Source organism: Manacus vitellinus, unplaced genomic scaffold (assembly GCF_001715985.3).
Source record: "Manacus vitellinus isolate BGI_N305 unplaced genomic scaffold, ASM171598v3 scaffold_17_pilon, whole genome shotgun sequence".
NCBI classification, from domain to species: domain Eukaryota; kingdom Metazoa; phylum Chordata; class Aves; order Passeriformes; family Pipridae; genus Manacus; species Manacus vitellinus.
Genome location: NW_021939256.1, coordinates 3,219,550 through 3,240,957, shown reverse-complemented (window position 1 = coordinate 3,240,957; position 21,408 = coordinate 3,219,550). Strand labels below are relative to the sequence as shown.

Below are 21,408 nucleotides of genomic sequence, written 5' to 3'. Positions count from 1 at the left end.
GATCTTTCCCCACCAAAACATCCAATAGATTTAATAGTTTAAAGTAAGATAACTGAAAAGAATGATGAGGCAATCTTGCAGCAGCCACATGACTTACAGGATTCCACACACCAGGACTAACATTTATCATCTAACACGCACCCAGTTTTTCAACCTGCCCAGTTCTTGTTCCCTATCGGTTTGCAGGCCTTCCTTGACACAAGAAAGTTTGACAGATGTTGCCTAGCACACACCGATTTCCAAAAGTGAAACAGAAGGAAAACTATGTGCAGATTTTCTAAGAAAACAACCACTACTTTTTCTACTTTAAAAGGGAAAAACAGCAATAATTGGATTGCTATGAAAGTTAGCTAAGGAAAAAAAAAAGAAACAACCACAAAACCAAAGGAATTCCTTGCATCAGTAGGGACGGTTGGCAGGACATGAAAATTCTACAAGGGAACAAGAAGTCTCAATCCTGGGAGGAACAAAGCATTTTGAGAAAGCGGAGCCACTGACTCAAATAAGAATCAACAGACAACAAAATATTATTAATCTGTCTTGAAAGCAAAGAGGTGGGGAGATGCCCCTCATCTTCAACAAAAAAAAGGGGCCTACAAACACTTGAGAAAGGTAGTATTGCAGTTAGTCTTTAATGGTCCAGGAAGAACAATGTGTCATTAAGAAAATGCAGAGCAGGCACTACAATACAAACAATCTGCTGAGATCGGAGTACGGACAACTACCTCTCACCTTTATAGACTGAGAATGTGGTGGAATTTTAAATAGAAGACAATCATCAGCCAATCAACAAAGGTTCAGCCAAACAACATTTGTAAAAGCCTCATCTCTAAATAAATCCTCTCAGAACGTTGTCTAATAATTTAATGCCTTTACTTGTTTTGTGCTTAAACCAGGGAGCTGTTATTGAGATGCTTCAAAAAAACCCAGAACTGTCAGACTTGTTAGTTGAATCTATGTAACCCCTCCAGGAAATCAGAACTGATGTTAATATCAAAGCAATAAGTAAGCCAGTTTCCAGTTTTGTTCACAGTACAGGTGAGCTATGTAGACTGGCAAAACAGAACAGTCCCTTTACCAACTGTATCCAAAATGAGAACGTTACATTCTTTCACCATTTGTGGCTCCCTATGTAATTCAAATGTTAATTTCACAATTAGCATACATTTACCTTGAGGTATGGGTGATGTTTCAAGTTACATACTGTACAAGGTACAGTTGTGAGAGTTCCACCTCCTCATCTTTTTCTTGGGATATTTCAAGCAAATTACTGTTACAGATCTATCAATAAGTTAAATAAGCACTTGAAGCCGTGTGAAATCAAGAACTGAGTCCCAGATTTATGATTAAATTTGCATATACATCTAATATGGAAAAAGTTTACCTTTCTGTGCTTTGCACCACGATAGTGTGACTGAAGACTTATAGAACTCACACAAGAAACTTTACAAACCTAAAAGAGATAAATGAAAGCACATCGTCAGTTATGCTACAGATATTCTGTAGCTGGTGTCAAATAAGAACTCGAAATGCACCCATTCCTACCGTGTAATTCTCAAGGTCTTCTCTGGCTTAACAGTACACTTTGCATGACATTTAAAAGAGTAGCATACCACTAAAATGACCAGAAATAGTACCCAAACCTGTTCAAATGATGCTTAAATACATGTTTAAGTAAATCAGGTGGTAAGAAGTTTTTAAGAGCTTCCCCCTTCTCTCCTACCACTCTTAGTTTTCTAAACTTCTTCAGGGTAGAAAGCCAGCAAAAAGGGATGATCATATAGTGACTAGAAAGGAACAGAGGCAAAATTATGCCCTAGAAAAACTGCAGCTCCGTTCACTGTTACATCAAAGCAATTAGAGGAACAATGGAGGAAGATATCTGCATTTCATTAAGATCCACAGACACACACCATTGCAATAATTAATGGAAAACATTACAGATGTACAAATATTTCCTATTATCTTTAGCTTTAAAAAAAAGGAAAGACTAATGCATGCTAATATTGTCTACTCTCTTGACATACTGTTGCAGAACTTGAACGCGCCAGAAAAATATTCAGTGCTAGAACAATAATAGGACATAGACGAATTTAGCACGTCGCAGCCTTTAAAGACAAACGGGCCCCTGCAGCCACCTATGAGAAACACTGACCAGAGACTGGAAAGGCTACAATTAAGAACCATCACAACGCACCCCTGACGGCTCAAGAACAGCCTGAATTCACCGAACCCTGAGGCAAGCAGCTCTCCTAGAGACCGACCACATTATTCTCCTCTCACATTACAGCTCCCCTCACTCACAGGTCTCCCACACCACACCTGGGTCACGTCGGAGAGCGCAGTCTCCGGTACCCGCACACCTCGCAATGCCCGCACTCGAGCACCCGCCCTCAAAAGCCACCAAACAAACGCACTCACTTCGCAATAAAACACTTTTCTTTCAAATTTCGCTTTGCCGTCTTCTGCCTTAACCTCCTCAGCCACGGCGCTCATCCTGCACAGCCGGAGCGGGGAACTAACAAACCAACAACAAATCCAATTCTTGTTCGCACGGCGCTTGCCAGTGATCAGTTGGGGGCGGGGGACGCGCGTCGGGCGGATGAACTGGGTTATTATTCGACCATTTAGGCGTTATCCTTGTATTTCAGGACCAAACCACATCTCTCGCCGCCGGGACCGCTTTCCGGCGGCTCGCGCCCGCTTCCGTCACTTCCGCCACGCCGCGTCCCAGGAGAGCGGCCATTGGCGGCGGTGCGAGCGCCTCAGCCAATGGGGAGCCAGCGCGCACGTCTGCCCTCCGTCTGTGTGTCCGTCTGTCCGCCCCAGGAGCCCCCTGGCGGGCCGGGGGCGGGCAGCGCCATAACGGGCTGAGAGAGGATTCTGGGGCCAGCTCAGGCATCGATGGAGGCTGGGGCCAAGCCAGGGTGGATGCTGGGACCAGTTTAGGTCTGAGTGGGTACTGGTACCAGTTTAGGATGGATACCGGGACCAGTTCAGGATGGATACTGGGACCAGTTCAGGATGGATACTGGGACCAGTTCAGGCCAGGGTGGGCGCTGGGACCAGTTTAGGATTGATATTGGGACCAGTTCAGGCCAGGGTGGGCGCTGGGACCAGTTTAGGATTGATATTGGGACCAGCTTAGGACAGAGTGAGTGCTGGGAGCAGCTTAGCATGGGTACTGGGACCAGTTCAGGAGGGAAGCTGGGAGGAGTTCAAGGGGAGGATGCTGGGGGGGGATACTGGGACCTTTTCAGCCCAGAGTGAGTGCCAGGACGAGTCTAGGCTGGATATTGGGACCAGTTCAGGCAAAGAGTGAGTACTGGGACCAGTTCAGGGTGGATACCGGGACCAGGTCAGGCCAGGGTGAATGCTGGCACCAGTGTCAGGTGGATACTGAGTCCAGTTCAGGCTGGGGAGCAGGTACTGGGACCAATCCAGAGCAGATACTGGGAGGGGCTCAGGGTGGGCAGGTGCTGGAACCAGTCCAGAGGGGATATTGGGAACCAGCTGAGACTGGGAGCTGGCACCAGTCCCAGGGTGGGGGAGTACTGGGCCCAGTGGGGGAAGGTTTCTGGGCCCGGTGTGGGGAAGGGGCAGGAAACACACACGGCAGCGGCTTTAATTTAAATGCAAATATTTTATTTTAAAATGTCTCAGCTTTACACTTCTGGCTGGTAATAAACATAAAATATAATTTAAGAAGTATGCTTGAAAGTTCCTTCTAAAAGCAGGCTGAGGAGACAGTACAAAACACAACAGAAAAGTGCTCCAGGTTCAAACAACATGCCAAAACATCAGATCCACAGCTCACTGCCTGGTTTTATTTAGCCATAAATATATTTTATAGGTATGTTAGTGATACACCATGACACCCATGATACTCATACACGAAGCAGCACAGCTAGTGGTGGTCATTGGGTTACAGGTTACTCAAGGCGATCCCACAGGATTCCCTGGGTTGGCTTCCCTTGGGCTGGGGGAGGCTGTGCCTGCCCTGCCACTGGGCTGCCAGAATGCTTCACCTCTCCAAGTGGGTAATGTGCACGCCCCAGTTGTGTCCCCCAAAGCAGGCATCACCTGCCTCATCTAGCACATTTACCAGTAGTGCTGGGGTGGTCGTGGTGTTCCTTCCAGAAATACACTCTCCCCCAAAAAAAGATTTGGGGGAATCATGGAATGCCAGATAAGCCAAAACTGTTGGTAGAACTCCATACACATGTTTGTTAATCATTGAACCATAGAATGGTTTGGGCTGGAAGGCATTTTAAAGATTATCCAGTTCCAACCCCTTTGCTGTGGACAGGGACACCTTCCACTAGACCAGGTTGCTCAGAATTAGTCTTGTTCTCCACTGTATTCCTTCAGGAGAAGCAGGAATGACACTTCTAATACAGTATTATTAATGAAGTTTGATGGCAGATTATACCGCTTAGTGATGATATTATTGGTACTCATATTTTCCACGGGCATTTCTGTAGCAGTCAGAGTCTTTTACATGGAGTCACATTAAAATGCTTGATCACTATTTGTGGTTCTAATAGCAAAATCTAAAATGGACTAATTGAAAACACTGCATTGTACATGTCATGTAATGCTTCCATGCCTTTCTTTATTAAAAAAAAATTACAAATTAGAAGTGCAATTGCACAGTGAAAGAATACACGTGTAGAAAAAAAAATGAGAGAAGCAAAAAGGAGGAAAGAGGTTCCTTGATTTTTTGGAAGAGATACCATGTCTAAAGAAAAAAGGATTTAGCTGCATATATATATATACTTGCAGAACTAAACTGTTGGTGGTAGGTCAGAGTTTCTTGACAGTACAGCCTCCTGAAGAAAGTTTCACCAGCAAAGTGACCTTTTTGTGCTTTAGGAGTACAACTATAGTTAGTGAGTACCTCTGTCTTAACAATGAGGGCAGGGAGAAATAGGGGATTGCACTTGTGCTTAACATTGTTCTTTTGGCAAAACTTTTGAAGTATGCCTAAAGTGGAAATAAAGCTACAGACACAGAAAACAGAAAGGGTGGAGACCAAAATGTACCATCCTATATAATTAAAAAGGTGGAAAAGATAGAGGAAGTAAAAGGAACTGCCTTTAAGCAAAAAAGTGTTCTTTGGTTTTGTTAAGAAGGAGTTCAGGAGGGAAGAGTTGTAAGGAAGGACCCTTTAAGAAGAGGGAAGTTTGTTGACCATATAGAGGAAGAATCTTCTATAAGATAAGAGTAGAAACAAAACTGAATACTGTTACTGAGAATTGAGATAACTTTTGCCTCTTTGAAGTTCATTCTTAGATAGGCAAAATCAAAAAAAAAAAAACAAAAAAATTTTGTTTACACACAGCAGTTGATGCTTGCCTTTCCTTATTTCACATCTTAAATGAACAAAGGAAGGATACATATGGTCCAAAAGTTAAAAAAAAAAAAAAAGAAAGAAAGAAGAAAAAGATTCAGAAGGGAGAGTTGACACTCTCCCGTGGTGCAAAATGACGAGCTCTACACCAGAACTTCACCTGACTTTTTTTAACATAGCCTTTTAATTAGTTAAATACAATCACTAAAACTAGCTAAGCAGCTGATGTTCTTTCTCTTGCCTTCTATCACATCTTCGTATTAGTCACTGGAATACCATAATTCTACCAGTAAAAATGTGAAACTGGAGCTGTCTCTGGAGCCCTGTTGCATGAAGGAAATCCTGAAAAACTTCAGACTGCACAGTTGGAGCATCAGCTTCGCAATTACCAGCAGCAAGAGAGTTAATGCACACATTGGATTTGCCAGAGTTTGGAAGACTAACCCCAGGAAAAGAACAGAAGTGCTTCATGTCTCCTAGAATGATGTTTTCAGTCTGATTGAGAAATGCAACTTAACATTGAATTGCCTCAATCCTTTTTTTAAAAAAATTGTTTTTAGCCTGAAAATTATAACAGTTACAAAATCAGTTCTACAGAAAAAAAATAAGGACATGATTTCAGATAACAGAGTTTTTAACCTTGTGTGAAGAATTAATGCTGAGGTCACAGAATAATTACACCTTGATGACAATATATAGCAATCATGGTGATCTTTTCTCTCCCCAAAATTGCTCTTAATTATTTTTTGACTTTCCCTTCAAACATCCACTCAAAGAAAGTTTTTACCTAAGCACAAGCAAGTGCTCCACATGTTTGGTTTTTTTTAAAAAAAAGGTATTTTGTGGGTTTAGTGTATTTTCCAGCCTGTCGCTTATGACTTTCTTCAGAGGTGTTTCTGATAGCATTATAGGGAAATATATTCCTTATGACAAAAACATAAGCCACATGTCATTGAAACATGACAAAGGTGTATTTGGCAGGGTGGTAGTGTCTATGGACATAAGCTATCGGGTGCAGCCCTTTTGTATGAATCTCCTTCAGATAGATAAAAGCCTTGTGACTAAATCCTGAGCATGGCCACCAGCACTATCTCTTGCTCACTATGTGTTACAAACGCCTGCTTCAATTGTGACACATGATTTCACACAGGACTTTGCAAGATTTAAAAGAGGAAAAGAAACTCCAGGTAGAGAATATGCTGTTCTTATGAGAAATTTTCTAAAATCTAGTTTAGGTGTAGGGATTTTGTCTCAGTATGATCAGAAAGGTATTTCAATTTTTAATGTTTACACTAAGAGAGTAGAGAGAAAGAGAGGAAAAGAGTAGAAAGAGAAGGAAAGAAAAATAGAACAATGGTTCTATACCCCTGTCATTCTGAGTTTGTTTTTCTAGTTACATGACACTCTAATGAAAGAAAATTATTATGTTAACATTTTTTACCACTGCTTAAGGCAATATATGTATCCATAGGTAGGGGAAATGGTGTCTTTTAACTATTTCAATTAAAATGTCACAACTTGTTCTGACACAATAATGGCTTCTCTGAAAAAACTGCTGTGGGTGAGGCTGTCCTATTTAAATTCCAATATGGCTTCAAGGTAAAGAGCAGCAGAAGCTGATCTTATCCCACATATTCCTTGCCTCAGGCTTGTTGCCTCTCAAGCATTTTAAGCACTAGGAATTTCTGGAAGAATTGCACATGCCCTGTCGATCTCAATACTATATCAAAGGATGAGCACCTAAAGTCTTACTGAACTTGCTAATGCTCAAATGTCAGACTTCCCTATATCATCCAGAGCAGACTCAGTTCTAATAATTTTAAGAATACATCACTGTGTTCTAGTAAAGTGTGGTTAAATCATAGAGATGTACTTTGCATTACCATGCTACAATCAAGGAGTAGGAAGTTAAGTCTTTCCTACAGAGAATTTAGGTACAGTCCCTTAATCTTTCATTTCCCAAGTTAAATCTCCAAGCTGAGGACAACTGAAACAAGTTTACCACTTGCACAGTGCTGCTCTCAGTCAGATTTTTTGAAACAAAGCTTACTTAGGTGTCCAAAGACTCTAAAGTGAATATAAATTACTTATTGTGTTATCTACAGTGGAGGTCTGCCACAGTTTCAGTCACTGGTGTAACTGCAAGAAAATTCACTCTTTTTTCTTTACCTGTATGTCAAATCATGTTGTTTTTCAGTAAAAATAGTGGCTTTCAATGGTGTTGGACTAGTATTTTTATGATGCTCAGCAGCTGGCAGCTGAAATCAGGCCACATTCTCAGTAAAGTCAAGACCTTGATCAGCAGCTGTAGCACTGATAATAGTCTCTGCTACCTGTGGACCAAGTAACATCTCAGGGTGAAACACCTTCTCCCAGCTTTTAGAACTGGTTTTCTTCCACACCCAAAAATATCCCCCCAAAGATCAGAGAATTCATTCTGTCTCACTCTCTGGAGGATTTACAGCTGAAGAAGTTTGAATTCTATTATCTGTCAGGCATTTCTTTCAGCCTGAATGCTCCAAGTCCCTATTAGGTAACCGTTTGACTAGGTATTTCTTCTACAAGAATATTTTTTTATTGTTGCTACAATAAATATATTGGGAGGCTCCTGAAAGAGACCTTAGGGCTGTGCTTGAGAGATAAAACACCAGTTCATTAAGAATATAATCTAAATACAAATGATCGAAAACATCTGAAACACCACTTCTCAGTGCTAGTTTTTAAACTAATACCAAAGCAACAACAACCTCTAAGAAAATGTAACCATTTTAAAGAACTGCTGTGTCTTCCATGCTATTTACTGGTCAGTGTCAGGGGGTCATTAATGTCTGCATACAAAAAGGTTTTATAAGATTAAATCAGTGGCAATTTAACAGGGTACGAGGTACAATGCCATGTGAGATTTCAGTCAAGACTCAATCCAGGGCAGATGTCATGGGGAGAGGATGAAGGAATAACATCTGTGCCTTAAACACAAATAGGAAGAGATCCTTTTTATGTGGTAATTTCCTCTGTTCTTCCCAAGAACTTAGAAAGAACTGATCTTTGTTTGCTATCAACAGTGGTTAACAATTGTCCAAAAAGTGGATAAACTGCTGATTTCTTGATAAGCCCAGTTCTTGGGAAATTGCAGCAGTGCATGTGTGATAACTTAGACTAGGAAGAACTCCACTGATACCACTTTTTTTTTCATGTGAGACCTGAAATAAAAACTGCCACAAATTAAGTGGGCTAAATACAAATGCGATGTGCAGGATAACTGAGTTTTTCTTGGGTTCAGACTTTACGGAATTATAAGGAAACAAACCTGACTTTATGGAATTATAAGGAAACAAACCCAACTGCATTTACACAGCGGGGAGTCAGAATGTGATATCTCACTTTTGAGTCACACATTCATCCTTCCTTCTAAAGGGCCATTACATCTTTTGTATCAGATTAGATTGCCTCACATGCAGAAGCTTCATCTACCTCTGTAATATCAATCAAGATGTGTAAAATGTATCTAGGCTTGTTGGAAATACGAGAAAAATAATTCTAACTGAAATAAGCCACTAATGCCCTAGAGTAGACAGAGTTATGTCACCAAAAAGCATTTATTCTGTAACAGGGAGAATTTTAGAGAATGTTTGTTGTTAATATAAATTGCTTCTGCACTGAAGAGAGAAATCTGGCTGGTATATTTCTCCCACTGTCATCACGCCGGGGAATATTTCTAAGCAGAGACAAGTAATTCAGTGGCACAGTCCTCTACAGAATTGCACCTGGTGTGACCACTCCCATCATGCAAAATGGTGCCAGCATGTCCAGATGAAGGTAATAGTGTTCTACAGTCATGTTTCATCAATGCAAATGACGAGAGAAGGTTCAAGGTAGTGTGAAACAAAGCCCAGGTAGTCTCATTCAGGAGGGTGTGACAGTGATTCCACATGTGGAATTAAATAAGCAGCTTTTCAGCGGTCATGCAGAAGTGTCCTCCACTTGCCCCCAGTCATCTATTCCCACACTACCCTGTCTCCCCATTATCTCATTTCTGCCAGACAGCTGCATAAGGAGCTGGACTGGGGAATATTACGTGGTTCATGGCACAACCCTACCAGCAGCTATGAGACCACAGCAGAGTGTCTGGCACCAGGACATAAGCAGTGCCACTGCTACATGCCAAGCAAAGGACTATGAGAGCAACTCTGAGAGTCTAAAAGAACAGATGGTCATAATTACGTAGATAGTGAATCAATGAGGCAGAGGTTGTGCAGCAACGCTGATTCATGGCAGTCTCACTCTTCATTAGTAACCAGTTTTCTACCCCACAGGTACTTTTGCAATTTGGCTTGGATTTCTGTGATGTGAACAGTGATGCAGTGGAGTGGTGTAAATTCCACCACTGCAGTCCAGCTTCAGAATGGGTTCTGATGATACATTGCACCCACTGGTGGGAGTACTAAGGCAAGGATCAAGACTGTCTCAAATAAGAGGCAGCACATAGCCAACAGGGAACTGATTTACCTCCAACACAAAAAAGCTAATATTCTCATGGCTTGGATATGGCCAGCTGGACTATGACAGGTTTAACTTGAGCTACAATAAGATGTTGTTGCCCTCTTTACTGTCCAGTCTTGCTTTCTGCTAGGAATACTGCCTTGTGCAGGACAGTCATCAGGGAGTTCCACTTCAGTGCAAAGTGCAGCATTTCTGATCAAACTGTTCATAAGCACTTAGCTTACATGCAGAGAATATGTATCTTTATATATGCCAACTCTAAAGTACAGGCAGTAATTTCTATCAGAAAAGACAGATAGTCTTGGGGAAGAGCAGCCTCCTGGGTGCAGAACCATCGCACTACCTGAAGACTACTTATACCACATATTTATAGCATTTTGGAGAATTTTATGCCACTCTTCTGGCCACACCCTTAGTGACTAATAGATATAGAATTGAAGACATTATAGTTATTTATAACACTTTGAAAAAGAAAACATTCATTATAGGGCTTCTTTCAAAAAGCACATATACATCTAAGCATTTATTAAATGATGTAGTCTTTATACAGGTGAAGTTGATATAAAGTTGAAATAGTGCAATTTTAAAACAAAAGTTAGTGCAGGAGTCAAACAACAACAACAACAAACCCCAAAATATAAGCTGTAGATTTGTTTTTTTTGTTTTGGAAATACATTACTACATGGGTTCAAAGAAAAGTATACGCTCTGTTTTCAACAGCACTAAAGTGCACCAAAGTGCTTTTGAAAGGTATACATCCACCAGTTAGCCCTCAGTGAGATTAAGATTTTCTTTTGGGATTGAAACTAGGATGCTTTTGAAAATAATCTTAGTATGGGATTCAGTTTTGATGTAGATGATGTCTAAAAAATTGCTACCAGTCGAATAGATACTATCAAATAAAAAAGTGCATTTCCTTTGTTAATTTTACAAGTAAAAACAAGGGAAACAGTTGGAGAAATACTTTGTTCTCAAGTACATGTAACAACATTTTGTAACTTATTTAAAGAAGTGGATTACATCCCGTTGTTCAGTTTTTCAGATAGCAACGTGAAAGTCAGATTACTTTAAAATAGAAAAATATGGATTCTAAAACATTAATATTATCAAGAAAACTCAGTAATAACTACAGTTTGAAAAGAAATAATTTCTAATGCATTTTATGAAAGTCAGTTTTTTTAATACGGTCCTTTGTTGGAAAGCCCTTGCCATCAATTCAGTGTTGAGATGAAGGAGTAGCTGATCTTTCTTATTAGAGTAGAAAAAAACATTAAAAAGCAAAAGCTCCTAAGCTAAACTGGCCACACTGAAGACCATAAACATCTTTGATTTGCACAGAGGCATCACATCAGCTTGAGAAAAACAAACAGGACAAAAGCAGAAAACAGAAATTTCTAGACCTTCGTAATGCACTGTACACAAGAGAGGAAAGATGATAAAGACAAATTATCAGATATATCTGTGCAGCAAGTAATGATTATTTTTCTCTGCCTGAGGTTTTGTCTTTCTTTTCTCTTTCCAAAGATCACTAAGAGAAGGGTGGTAGCAGGGGTAGGATGTGTGTGTCTGTGTCTGTTTTTCTCACACACATGTGCACACACACTTTCAAAATCTTTCCACTGGCTTTTAATTTTAGTAACTCTTAACCCAACTGGAAGAGAATCTACAACTTCTTGCTTTTAACATTATAAATATTTCAAATGTTATAAAATCTATTGCAAAAATGTACATTCAGTGGTTTTATGAGGCACAGGACCTGCTAATGTATTTTCAGGGAAGCTCACATGTACTCTGTTCTGTCCACTGTTAGACAACGGTGGAGAATCCAGGGGCTCACGCTTGATTGCTTGAACCAAGCAAGGGTTTTTAAATTCACACGGCATTTTGAACACCTCATTATTCTGCTCTTTCTCCTCCCCTGGGCTGGGGCTGTAGAAATGGCCATAGCAAGCTGCGTGTGGCAAGTCGGGCATGCTTTCCAGACACATGGAGGAGTTCTGAGGGCAAAATGGGGCCACCTCCTTGTTACGTGAACCCTTGCAAGATCTGTTCAAGTTTAGGTTGTTTGGATGATTTGCTACGATGCATTGCCAATTGTGTGGCGTGTAAAGGCAGTGCCTTGGCTTCTGACAAGGCAAGGCTGGCTCACAGAGGTCCGGTTCCATTTTGAGGTGCACTCTACTGGGGTAGCTATATGCCTGCTTTCTCACCGAGCCATTCTCATCCAGCCACGCTCGGTTTTGCGACATCAGGTAGTTATCAGCAATGTTTTCAGAATCAGAATCATATTCCATTTTGATAGGCATCTCCAAGGGAACTGCTGTGTCATAGAGAGACTCTGAGGATATTAATGGTCTCTGCAGTTTCAGATGGTCTGTCACATAGTTCTCTGCACAGCGCTGCTGGACACCCGAGTAAGATGGGCTGTTTTCTACACTTCCCCAGTGGGAAGGACAAGTTGATGCCAAATTTAAGAAATTTTGGTCTCTGTTGTAGAATGATCCAGCTCTCCTGTTTGAACACGTGTTCATTCGCTGGTTCATAGAACAAGAGCTAGAGTTTCTTAAATTCCAGCTGCTGTTTGTGGTGCAGTTGTTTTGAATGCCTAAAACTGAAGTGTTAGAACTGAGAGGTTCCTCTTGCATAAAACACTCACCGTTAGTATGAGGTTCAAACTTCACTTTTACATTATCTTGTTCATTTTTTACTGCTGTCCAGTTAAGATGCTTCCACTGGCCCAGAGTTTCAATGGCACTGTTACGGGAAAGACCCTCCAGGTTTCCTTTCAAACTGGCAAAACCACTTAATATCTTCAGTTGTTCGTCTTCTTCCCTTTCAATAACAGTAGAAAAAAAAAATCCAGTCAGTCAGAGGTTTCAAAACTGTTGTTTTCTGGGATACAAACAGAGTGGCTTAACGTATGTGACAAGCAGTATTTTGTCCTCCATATGGGACTTGCACACTCTTGTCCATATAACCTTTGCATTTGCTCCAGAGTAAAAAAAGAATGTCCCTGAATCTGGGCATCAGTGTGTGTGCACAACTACCTTTCTGTGGCACTGTTTCATTTAAATTCTGTCACGCATTCTTTCTTCCATTTCAGATGCACAGTTCACAAAGACCTTAAATACTGTAGTGGCGTATGATAATTACCTTACACTTCTGTTCTTCCCTTAAAATTTATCTAAATAATATTTGTGTGTAGAAAATTCTAGAGATAAAATAGAATTAGTATCTTAAATGAGATGTATTTTGTTAACAGAGAACTATTTGGACTCATAAGAACTCTCTGATCCAAGTGATTTGAGGGAAAACCATGGGGATTTTGAGAATGCAGAGTTAGCTGAGATGAAATCAAATGCATGAATTAAATGTCTGAATAGTAACAGATATTCATATTGGGTGGAGGTTTGTTTTACGTATCTTAATTTATGTTGTCTTTTGTTTTCTAAGATGACCAGTGACTTAATTTTCCATGATCTCTAGCTGAAGTACTCAACATTAGTGAAGAGGTCTGGCAGAGGATGTTGCCTGAGCACTTCCATGCCTGATGCAGCAGTTTTCAGAACATGGGGTCCAAATCTAGAGGTTCAGGTCTTGAATTCACTAAGGTGCTGATTCCCAATCAGGCAGGATCAGTGCTACAAAACCACGCTATCCCTCTCCAAACAGGAAGTAGACATCTGAATAAGAAACCCAGCATGAAAACCTGAAGAGCTAGTAAGGGGCTTAGAAGGCTTTTTCGTAGCTCGCAAAAGAACTTTTTCCTTGGGCATCGAATCAATGTGCAAGTATAGGATTTTCCAGTAGAGGGAGTCCCTGTCGTTACAAAGAGAGAACGTCCCGCTGAAATAAATGTACAACACGAAAGGAGAATATTTTCTCTCTCTTTTTTTTTTTTAAATGAGGTATTAAATATTTTCAGTTCTCTTCTAAATATTGTTATTTTTATTATTGACAGGATTGAGATGCAGATGATGTGATACAAGCTTGCTACAGAGCTAGCTTTTTAGAAAATGAGTAAATTGGGAAGCAAAGGACTGAACAAAATGCAGTAGTCAAAAAAAGTTAAACCCCCAAATGAAGAGTTTTACAGTGAAACAGTATCTAGTGAAAATTCTCCAAAAGAATGTATGTTTCCAGGAAGACAGCACACAGTTTAACAAAAAAAAAAAAAAAAAAAGTAGTAGCGAGTACAAAGTCTATTACAGACTATCAGGAAAACAGAACTGAATATAACAGCCAAGGCCAACTCCTGTAATACTTCAGTCTGTGGGAGCTATCAAGCACAAAGGAAAGATTTTAACCACTCAGAGGGCAAAAATGTAACTAAATAAACCAGTTTAGAAGTAGAGACACGAATACAAGAAACAACGCCTTTTAATCTGCTTCTTAATAGGACTTCTTTCTCTCACATGGCAAGGTAATGTTTGTGCCATCCCAATAAACATGAAGTGTTCCACCATCCTCAGGTGGGAGCTCCTCTGCTATTCATGTGGATCCTGGGATATACACTACCTGCAAGGATTATCTACTCTATTTTTCATTTATTTCTTCCATCTGCAATGCATTCTAAAGGAAAAAATCTGTGGATAGCCACATTTTAAACACTGAGTCAGATGGTGGCTATGTACAACTCTCAGTCCCTTATTCAGTCCACTCTCTTATCTTCTCCCTCAGACTAGCTGGAAGAGATACCTCAACAATGCCCACAGGAACTAGAACGGACAATCCCATGGGGAAGGATGAAAAGTCTATTTGGGAGAAAAGAGTAAAACTCAGCTGAGAGGTCTTCTTTCAATGCAAATCTGTGAGATTTGTTTACAGTTCATGATTGAGCCTACAGGCAACTAGATGTATCTATCTACAAACATAAAATGAATATGAATACACTTCTTTAGATTATGTTGCATATACAGAACATGAGCTCAACTGTCATCCATAAAGAAAAAAATAAAGTTTAACATAATTAAATATTGATATGTATAAAAACTAGGACTCTAGGTTTTCAGCTGCAAAACAAAACCACAAAATACATTTTAGTGCAAGACAGTTAAAACATATTAATAATCAAGCATTTTGTTTCTGTCTTAGTATGTACGTACACTCAACTGCAGAAGAAAAAAAACCCTGAAGACAGAAAATACATATTGTTTAATATTATTATTATTTAATATTATTAACAGCCATTTTGTATGTTCCAAGACAGAAATGGATTTCCTTATCATAAGTAAACTAAATTCTTCTCATTTAGCTCTTCTCTTAGGTCACTACAGTCCTTTTAAAAATTTCATACATAAAGAATACATTCATTTTTCTGAATTTTATCTTTCAGTACTGCAAAATATACTTACTTTAACATTTGTTGTTGGGCAAGGACATATTCTGAACAACCACTTCGATACAGAAGTTGAGTGTTAGCTTGAACCCAGACCCAGTGATCTTCATTTGTTTGTACTTTGACTAGAGAAATGCCATTTTCTCCATTATTCTTTGCTATACAATTTAAAAGAAAATCTATTTTAATACAAGCAGTATTTAGTATTTTTTCTTACCTAAACTACAGGTGAATGTTCACAGGTTTGTTTGCTGCCCTGGAATCATCAGCATAGGAGAGTTACAAAATGAGGCAAATTACATTTTAAAACTAAAATGTGAAAAGCCTAATGAGGCACCTAAACTGTACCCAAGGATTTTTCAGTATTACTCATTCCTTATAATTTTTCCCTCTCAGTAGTAGTAGTACTACACCAACAGGAAAATTCATGAAAAATGGGGCTATAAGAGAGGAATGGTTTCAAAGACATTAAAGATTTCCAGCAGATATCATAGAAAGAGGAGTACAATTCTGCTTAAGAAGTTGCCCAGTGAGGTAGACTCTCCATCAAAATTTTATCCATTGTAAAATCTGAAATACAGCATAGACTCATAATTTTTCCACAGCCCAGCACTGGAAAAACATGAGTCAAAGCTGCAAACAAATCATGAGTTTTAAAGACAATGCATTCTAATTTTCCTCTGTTTTCTAATCTTTGGGGAAAACTAGCATTTGTAACATATCATCCAGTTTTCGTCAGAGGGATAGATATTGTTATTAATTATTATGGTTTTCACACAATGTTATTAAATTCAGTGCTGTCACTCTCAGGAAAGCATACATTGAGTATTCTTTTTCACTATGATTGTTTATTTCTCTGTAAACTTTCTACCCACTCTGAAATCACAGACTGATTCAGCATTATCTTTTGAGGTGGACAATTTTTTTTTCTTTTTTTTTTTAAAGAAGAGTTGTTAGAGAGAAGCAAAAAGGGAGCACTGGGACCAAAACCTGAAAATCCTAGCAAGAAGAAATAAGACAAGGTTCTTTTTCCATAAACTGGATGTCATCCAGAAGTACTTAGCAGACACACCTTTGATTTGGTTTTCAGCAATCTGTAATGCATTAGTGAAAGTGGTACCTTCATGGTGACTGTTCCTTCCATACAATTCTGTTGCTTCACACAGCCCTGAACTGCCTTTTGAACTGGAGCTGTAGAGGACAGAAAAGGTGGAAAATTCCTTGTCAGTGGATGACAACACAGTAGAATCACAGTCTCTAAAAGATATGATCTTCAAGCTGTTGACCATTAGCAAAGACTTATAGTTTAAGTATGTAGTAACTAAGAATAAATAATTATCTGTTTCCTGCATCATTCAGTTGCTCAAACTAGTGTGTAACTGGATTTCTGTATTCAATTAAGAGGAATAGCTATGTTTAGGAATATTCTACCCATGACTATGTCTGGAACAATAAATTTCAGCTTGACTTGAGACAAATGCTGTGTATACTCTCCTCTGCCTATTCAAAGTACACTTGAGGTACATACATCACAGTGACCAGCAATGCATTTAAGAGTTAAGACTTCAATTTGCAATAATCACTATAATTATTTGAATGGATTTCTTCCAATCTTTAGTTGAAAATGCATATTAGGGCTTGAAAAGGGCGCAATGTCTGCAACACTGCTTTACAGATGTTTCCCTCTGTTAAAACCATCAGAAAAAAAGTACTACATAAGTTTGCCCACATCCTTGGCTACCATGCTTCAGGCCTGAACCAAAGAAAACACTGAAGATAAATGAGTGCTTCATTCTGGTCAAATCCTTGGCCATTGTCCAGTCAGATAGCAAAACTTAAGTAAAGCACCTCTCTTCTAGGAGCTGAATTCTGATCATCAGTTAATTTCACCTGGGCCTCTGAAAAAACTAGCAAGTGGAAATGACTTTCCAACTCTACTCCAAAAGCCTTCATATTCCATTATACCAGCCTTCTAGCAAGTTCTTGTCAAAAGCATGTATGTTCTAGAATCACATTATACGTCTGGATAGTGAATCCACACATACGCAAACATAATCTAAGTAAAAGCCAAATTATGTCACTGTTGGTCATACTGATGAACATTTTGCTTCACAGCAATCGACCTCATTACAGTAAGATTATATTTAACCAAATAAGGGAAAACATAGTCCTAGCTCCAAACATCAACCAAAATTCAATCATAGAAGAGTAACAAAACTGAATGTTAGGAAGGAAATGAGTTTGAACACAATCTGTCCCAATCTTTTGTGATGGCTACCAAATTATCACCCCCAAGCCATTTAGTGCAATTGTAAACTTAGGTGTTCATAAAACTTCTATTGAAAGATAAATGCATACACCGAGTATAACTCATTAGCCTCTATGTGAACACCCCTACACATGCACAGTCAGCTTTCTGAAGTTTTCCTTTTCCTTTGTTTGTTAACAAAATACTCAAGTCCAAATAATTGTGTTACCAGAAGATACTTAAATGTGAAAACTCCCAGTAAAAAAAACATTTTCTTTTCCATTTTTACAGCTAATGGAATGACTTTGCTGCATTGGTAACTTAGGAAGATATCCTAATGTTTCATTTTTTAATATAAAACTTTATATATAGTAATAAAATACTTAACATATATTATGTATAAACTACAATATATTGTATTTTCTTGCATTATATTGTATTATATCGTATTATATTATAGTAACTCTATTATCTTTGGTTTATATTAAATAGTTAAATCCAGATAAATTATTCACTTTTCTAAGAAAGAGTTTAAGAGTTATTTGACATAATTTGTGCTTTTTACATGCTTAATAAACATGAATTTCATAAATGCCAAAAGATTAATTAGTAAATACTTTGTGTTTGCTGCTGTTGCATCATCAGCTTTGTGTTTTGCTTTCACAAGTAGGCTTTTCATCTTCATCTCTGTCACAGAAGGGAGCAGAAGTGGTACCACTATGCAGAATAAGGACAGCTGAGGTGGCAATACTGTTCCTGATGAGGACTTTTTCCTTTGTCCAAAGAGAAACTTTAGTTTGCCTTGGAACTGCATTGTCTGGTATGCAAAAGAAAAAAAAATATATATGTTAAGCATTTAGTGTATAAACACTTAAAATGCTAATACAAAGTATGGACCATGTTATTTAACACCAAAACAAGTTTTGAATCAGAGATTAAAACTAGGAATTTCATTGTCTTTGTATAATTTAAATCATGCCACTTCAGAGGCATGGTGGGCGGAGATTCTATCAACACTAAAATGAGACATTTGAAGAAGGTTGATTTTTCCTCTCTCTCCTGTGCACTCAAAGCAGAAGTTCTGTGTTACCCTCTGTTCACCAAGATGAGCAGTGTACAGTGCTGCAAACACCTTTATCTGCTGTACCTCACTGAGGCTGGAACCATTATTTTTCCATACTCTGTTCTCTCCAGTGAGATGGTTTCTTAGTTTTTTTCCTCTTGCTCTATACTTTCTTTGAACTGGCACAAGCCAAGGACTGTGCAGACAGATGCCAAGAGAAAAGGTAAGTTCAAGATAGCCAGATACAAAGTACATAGCTTGAAAGGAACATCCATCCCTGCCTCAAGTATCTTTATAGTCAGAAGGCAGAGATTAAGCTAACAGCAAGCTGCTGCCCCTCAGTGAAAAAATTACCTACCAATAAATGACCCTTTTGCCCTTTTGACTTAGACATTTTCCAGAGCTACAAGATTAAAACAGGGATGTAGAAATGACTAACTAATATGGCTGTTAAGACCCATAGTTTCCCAGCAATGAGCATTTGAGAGAGAAGTTGTATTTCCCTGTCTCACGCTAATCCTCTCATTTTCTTCGCACATGCCGTAGTTTCCCTTAAGTAGAAACACCATTGGTCTTTACTAAGCAAACGGAGAAGTGATTTCTAGAAAGGAGCATGAGAGAGACTTTCTTATTCTTGGGTTTATTATTAAAGGACTCTTTTAGAAAGGGGAAAACGGATCATTATTTTTCCTGTTCCTTAAAGCAAATGCTTTGAGCTTTAATGTTAATTGTTGAAATTCAGATTTGCCACTCTTGTGCTGTGCCCAGGAAAAATTGAGGACAGATACTGTCTAAAAGAACTTACAACATAAAAGTTTCTAGATTTTTTCAATTTCAAATATTACAACCTTTTTTTTCTCCTATCTTCTTTACGCATATTAATAATTATCTTCAGGTGTTTCTTGTTAGTGCACAGCAAAGAAAAATGTATCCTGACCATGGCTCTCTACAGTATTTATGTTCGATATTTATGTTGAAGAATTTTTCATATAAGTCATTAAAATCTTGTACGTCATGACTACAGTCATCTGAGTGGAATTATACTTACAAGGAATCCAGAAGTACTGTCCAACAAGCAGCGAACTCGACAGATGAAACAGCGAGTTAAGAAGGAAGAATAATCTGTTGTCATGCTGTCATTCTCTTGTGCTTTAAACAATTTACTGAGAATATATTCTTCTCCTAGGACCAACAGTGAAGGCAACACAGATCAGATCACACTAAGAAATAATGAAAATGTTCTGTAGCCAATTGAAGAGGCTGTTACAGAAATTGCTAAAAATTGCTTTATGGACGGGCGAATATTAAATTGTAACATGTATAGATACATCTGCACGTCCTACCAAAAATAAAATAAAAGCTCTACAATGGAGTTCAGGTGAGTTTCTCCAGAAACTTTGACTTTATTTCCTGAGTTTTTGTAATTTTTAATGATGTGAAGTGGGGTAGCAGATGTTGCTGGTTTTGAGATCAGAGATCACAGAAAATGCATTAGAAAAAGGAACAAAGTAAGGAAAAATGCTAATGCAAGAAAAAACAAAACAAAAAAATGGACAGTGGCTGATTAGCTAATGCTCAGCTGTTGCCTCCTTGATTTTTAATGAAGCGTTTTCCACTTTTGAACTGTAAGTGCTCAGCTTTTGAAATACTTCTCAAAAGACACAAGTATTTATAATAAAATATGAACTCAAGAACTGAAATTCTCCATGATATAGATTAGAACAAAAATTCCAAATATTTGTAAATGTTATAGTTTGAAATATTAGTGCATGTTGTTTAGCTTGTTTTCTGTGTGCTTCCTACAAAATTTTGGCAAGTTCCTCAGATATATGTAAGTCTCTTTTAAAACATAGAAACTGTTTTACAAGAAATGCAAGTTTCATGACTGCGTTCCTGCAGACTTCTTAAAAGTTGCTGAAGGATTTCTTACAAGTTTCTCCTCACCCAGCTGGTGACTGTGATTCCCAAATTATTTCCTCAATTACTTCCTCAGTAAATGAAATGCATACATTTTGCTGGTATCAATAATTCTTTATAAAGTTAACAATTTCAACCTGATTTTATGTTCTGTAGTTGTGATTTCAGCTTAATGCCTCATGTAGAACAAATCTTGAGCACGGGTATCCAACTGGCATCCTAGGGAAATACAGCCTCAAAAGAAAAAGTGCATTGCTAAACTTACTTGTTCTTCAGAAGACTCCTGTCTACATAATTTTGCATGGGAAAACAAATGGCAGAAAGTGGTGCTGCCACTGTGTTTCTGTTCATAAACATTTTGCATGGGATTTTTTTGCATTAATGAGAGGAATACTCATGTCCTGATCAGTGTCAACAACAGATTGGTAGGATGAAGACTGATGTTGTTCATTCTGCGTGCGAAGAATATATGTAATTACTCAGAGAAACATAAAGAAAACAACTTAGTGGCCTCAATGGCACACACTACCTTATAAATGCCAAGGATCACGAAGAAATGTCATCTATGAGACAATGACATAAATAAATGCCCCTATGTAGCTTTCTGGTGAAGAATCTGACTTGACATAGCGTAGGCATGGGCACAGATGGAATGCACTTCTATCTCTCTACAGTGGTGCCTGTGTTTCCAACCAACATAGACAATCCCACCTGTTTCTGTTGGTAGTTGCTGTCCAGACAACATCTGGGGAGGATTCATGGCCCAGTGCAGTTGTCTACAGAAATCCTGGCGATCATCCACGTGAATGTAATCATATATGTTTTGGTGCATTACATCAGTCTGAAACGATTACAACAAGGAATGCTTAATTAGTAAGTGTAGGGGGGCAGATGCTTATCTTTAGATTGATACTTTCCTTAAAATAAAGGCTGTGTAGGATACTTTCAGAGCAGATTGAGTGAGGAAAGTTATTTCAGAGGCCCCTATT

The 21,408-nt window shown here is 38.7% G+C and overlaps 2 protein-coding genes across 4 annotated transcripts in view; both read right to left on the bottom strand.

Annotated features, from left to right (window-relative positions):
* Nucleotides 1-2,701, bottom strand: part of LOC108639190 — a 30,135-nt gene extending 27,434 nt beyond the window's left edge. For 2 of the 3 annotated variants that reach the window (XM_018070114.1, XM_018070115.1), the window contains exons 1-2: nucleotides 2,422-2,701; nucleotides 1,385-1,453 (exon numbers count right to left, since the gene is read on the bottom strand). In XM_018070114.1, the coding sequence (XP_017925603.1) occupies nucleotides 1,385-1,453; nucleotides 2,422-2,496 (144 nt within the window). In that variant the 5' untranslated portion in view covers nucleotides 2,497-2,701. The remainder of the gene's footprint in view (nucleotides 1-1,384; nucleotides 1,454-2,421) is intronic. The other variant, XM_029958928.1, reaches the window with a different exon arrangement.
* Nucleotides 2,702-11,565: 8,864 nt separating this feature from the next.
* Nucleotides 11,566-21,408, bottom strand: part of AHRR (aryl-hydrocarbon receptor repressor) — a 65,470-nt gene continuing 55,627 nt past the window's right edge. The window contains exons 5-10 of the mRNA XM_008922869.3: nucleotides 21,131-21,260; nucleotides 19,551-19,684; nucleotides 18,057-18,256; nucleotides 16,264-16,382; nucleotides 15,208-15,349; nucleotides 11,566-12,685 (exon numbers count right to left, since the gene is read on the bottom strand). Of these exons, the coding sequence (XP_008921117.3) occupies nucleotides 11,566-12,685; nucleotides 15,208-15,349; nucleotides 16,264-16,382; nucleotides 18,057-18,256; nucleotides 19,551-19,684; nucleotides 21,131-21,260 (1,845 nt within the window). The remainder of the gene's footprint in view (nucleotides 12,686-15,207; nucleotides 15,350-16,263; nucleotides 16,383-18,056; nucleotides 18,257-19,550; nucleotides 19,685-21,130; nucleotides 21,261-21,408) is intronic.